General features: G+C 31.5%; 1 protein-coding gene across 1 annotated transcript; it reads left to right on the top strand.

Moving 5' to 3' along the window:
- The first annotated feature begins 438 nt into the window (after positions 1-438).
- Positions 439-2039, top strand: LOC123197535 (uncharacterized transmembrane protein DDB_G0289901-like). Its single transcript, XM_044611853.1, has 3 exons — positions 439-505; positions 1105-1165; positions 1694-2039. Exons 1-3 carry the CDS (start codon positions 439-441, stop codon positions 2037-2039), a joined length of 474 nt encoding a protein of 157 aa, XP_044467788.1.
- The last annotated feature ends 564 nt before the right edge of the window (positions 2040-2603 follow it).

The raw sequence follows: 2603 nt of genomic DNA on the forward strand, positions 1-2603 counted from the left end.
AAATTGTTTTTATTCGTGGCCATTGTATTAGTTGTTTGAGAATTCTCCTCTTTCTCACCCGGAGAGACAGTATATTGGAGCTGCATTTCTATTTTTAATAATTTGCATCACAATCATTTGTTTTCGACTAGCTAAGACAAAGCTGACGAATGCCCTTAAATATTTACAGGGGGTAATATATATTTATTCGTGTAATTATTCAAAGGTCGACTAACCCCTTTGAAAAATTTTCAAATATAATTCTAATAATTTTATTTGTGTGTGTTTCAAAAGAGAGACTTGGAATATCTGAAAAAATGTGATTTTCCTATCAGAGTGTATGGATGGCAATCATTTGCTTCGATGATTATAATTTTAGTCTTTGATTTGTCGATAACATTTTTGTTTGGATTCCTGATTAGATTGAAAGAAAGGGAGGTGATATATTATAGTGCTATGATGGGGATTATTACCGGAATACTGTACTTTGTCCGAGAGGTTGAGTTAAAAGTTGATGAGAATCGAGGTAAAGGGGATGATAATTCATCTGTCCTTTGTCTTTAGATGATTTGTTTTGTTATTTCTTTTTTTTTTTTAATTTTGTGTTTAAAGCCATGCGAGGCTTCAAAATGTTCTACTGCATAAATTTTTAATATTTATTTTTATATAAGTGAAAATTGGAGGATCAAAATAAAAATCTTGTGAATTTTTTTTTTAAAATTTTAATGGCATATCTTGTAATTTTTTATATAATGAACTGTTTTTTTTTTTCTGACAATTTCTCCTTTTTTTTTTTCATAGAATAAACATTCATTTGCTACTGAAAGTGATAGAGGAACAAAAGCTAAAGTAATTTGGCAGCAAGATGGTCTCAATAATGAATGTTTCACTTAATAATTTAATAAAAAATAAAAATAAAGTTTAACTATTTGTTAAACTGATATTAATGATTTTTCAAAAATTTAAATATTTATTTATCATATAATTTATATTAAAAATTTTAACTAATAATATTAAAATAAATAAAATTTTATTTTATGTTTTTAGTTTAATTTAAAAATTTATAATTTCCCTTCCTAACAACCTCCCATGTTGACCGTCGATTTGTGTGATGAATCAACACAGATTCATTACCACTTTTACCCCTCGAAGAGTCTTTTCCCGTTGCTTTCATTCTTAATCCTCCGTAAATGTCCTCTTTTATCGGAACACAAGGAAAAATGACCAACTGAATTATTGAACACTCTGAAAAGCAGTAGACTTTGTTGCCCTAGACGTGGAAAAAACACAAACTGAACAAGAACAGAACTTCCTGCCAGTCGCTGTTTCTATAACAAAGGGAATAGACCCAATAGAGAACATCCAAGTGTTCAATAAAACGGCTCAACATAAAAACAGAGTAAATATAAAAACTTAAAAATTTTATTTTAAGAATTAGAAACGACTCTACTGAAAAATGTAGTGATGGGAACTATTAGCGGAATCTCGAACTTTGTTTGGGGGGTTTGGTTAAATGTTGATAGAAGTTTATAGAATTAAATTACTAAATTTCTAATTCCATTGATAATGCTTGCCAAACCATTTAATTATATTAACATATTTAAAATTTTTAACATAAAAAAAAAAGAGATATACTCAATTAGATTTGAATTATTTAATAATTCAACGGTTGTAATTCTATCTCTTCTGGTTGTCGTGGTTGTGAATATGTTAGTGTTTCTGTTGGTGGTGCCTCTGGTGCTTCTGGAGGTGCCTCTGGTGTTTCTGGAGGTGCCTCTGGTGTTTCTAGAGGTGTCTCTGGTGCTTCTGGAGGTACCTCTGGTGCTTCTGGAGGTGCCTCTGGTGCTTCTGGAGGTGCCTCTGGTGCTTCTGGAGGTGCTTCCGGTGGTGCCTCTGGTGCTTCTGGAGGTGCTTCCGGTGGTCCCTCTGGTGCTTCCGGTGGTGCTTCTAGAGGTGCTTCCGGTGGTCCCGTTGGTGCTTCCGGTGGTGCTTCTGGAGGTGCCTCTGGAGCTTCCGGTGGTGCTTCTAGGTCTGGTACTTCAGTTGTCCTTCTAAAATAAAAAGTAAAAAATAATAAATAAAATTAAAATCAAAATAACTATTTAAAACCTTTATATATAATTAAAATTTAATTTACCTGTTGCAAATATGCCTGGCAAAGTCTATAATTCTTGTGTATAAACAAATTGTGGCAATCGCAACACAAATTAGATCAGCACCAAAATCGTACCAATTTAATGTTATAAGAGCCTGAATCGCAAAAGTTAGATATTGCATTAGGATTGTATCAATTACATTTAGCATTCTACTCTCCAAGTTTCTGTTTTGAACAGCTGCATTTTTAAGTTGAAACAGAAGAGGGTGCTTGTTGGAGCTGTATTTGCATTTTTAATAAGTTATATCTTATTCATATGTTTTCAATTAACCAAGACAAAATTGATGAACACCCTTAAATATCTCCGAGAGGTTGTATATATTTATTTTCAGAAAAATTTTCAAATATAATTCTTTGATTAAATTTTATTTTTGTGTTTCAGATGAGAGATTTAGAACATCTGAAAGAATATGATAATTCCAAGGTAACTTATTTATAGTGCAAATATAAATGAATTTAAAATTTAGAA

This window comes from Mangifera indica, chromosome 15 (assembly GCF_011075055.1).
Source record: "Mangifera indica cultivar Alphonso chromosome 15, CATAS_Mindica_2.1, whole genome shotgun sequence".
Lineage (NCBI taxonomy): Eukaryota > Viridiplantae > Streptophyta > Magnoliopsida > Sapindales > Anacardiaceae > Mangifera > Mangifera indica.

Excerpts from the sequence above, each read along its gene's own strand:
- LOC123197535 (XM_044611853.1), top strand. The coding sequence starts at position 439 with ATGGGGATTATTACCGGAATACTGTACTTTGTCCGAGAGGTTGAGTTA. Across the intron at positions 506-1,104 it reads AAAAGTTGATGAGAATCGAG|ATTCATTACCACTTTTACCC; the intron begins GTAAAGGGGATG and ends GAATCAACACAG. Across the intron at positions 1,166-1,693 it reads GCTTTCATTCTTAATCCTCC|TGTTTCTGTTGGTGGTGCCT; the intron begins GTAAATGTCCTC and ends TGAATATGTTAG.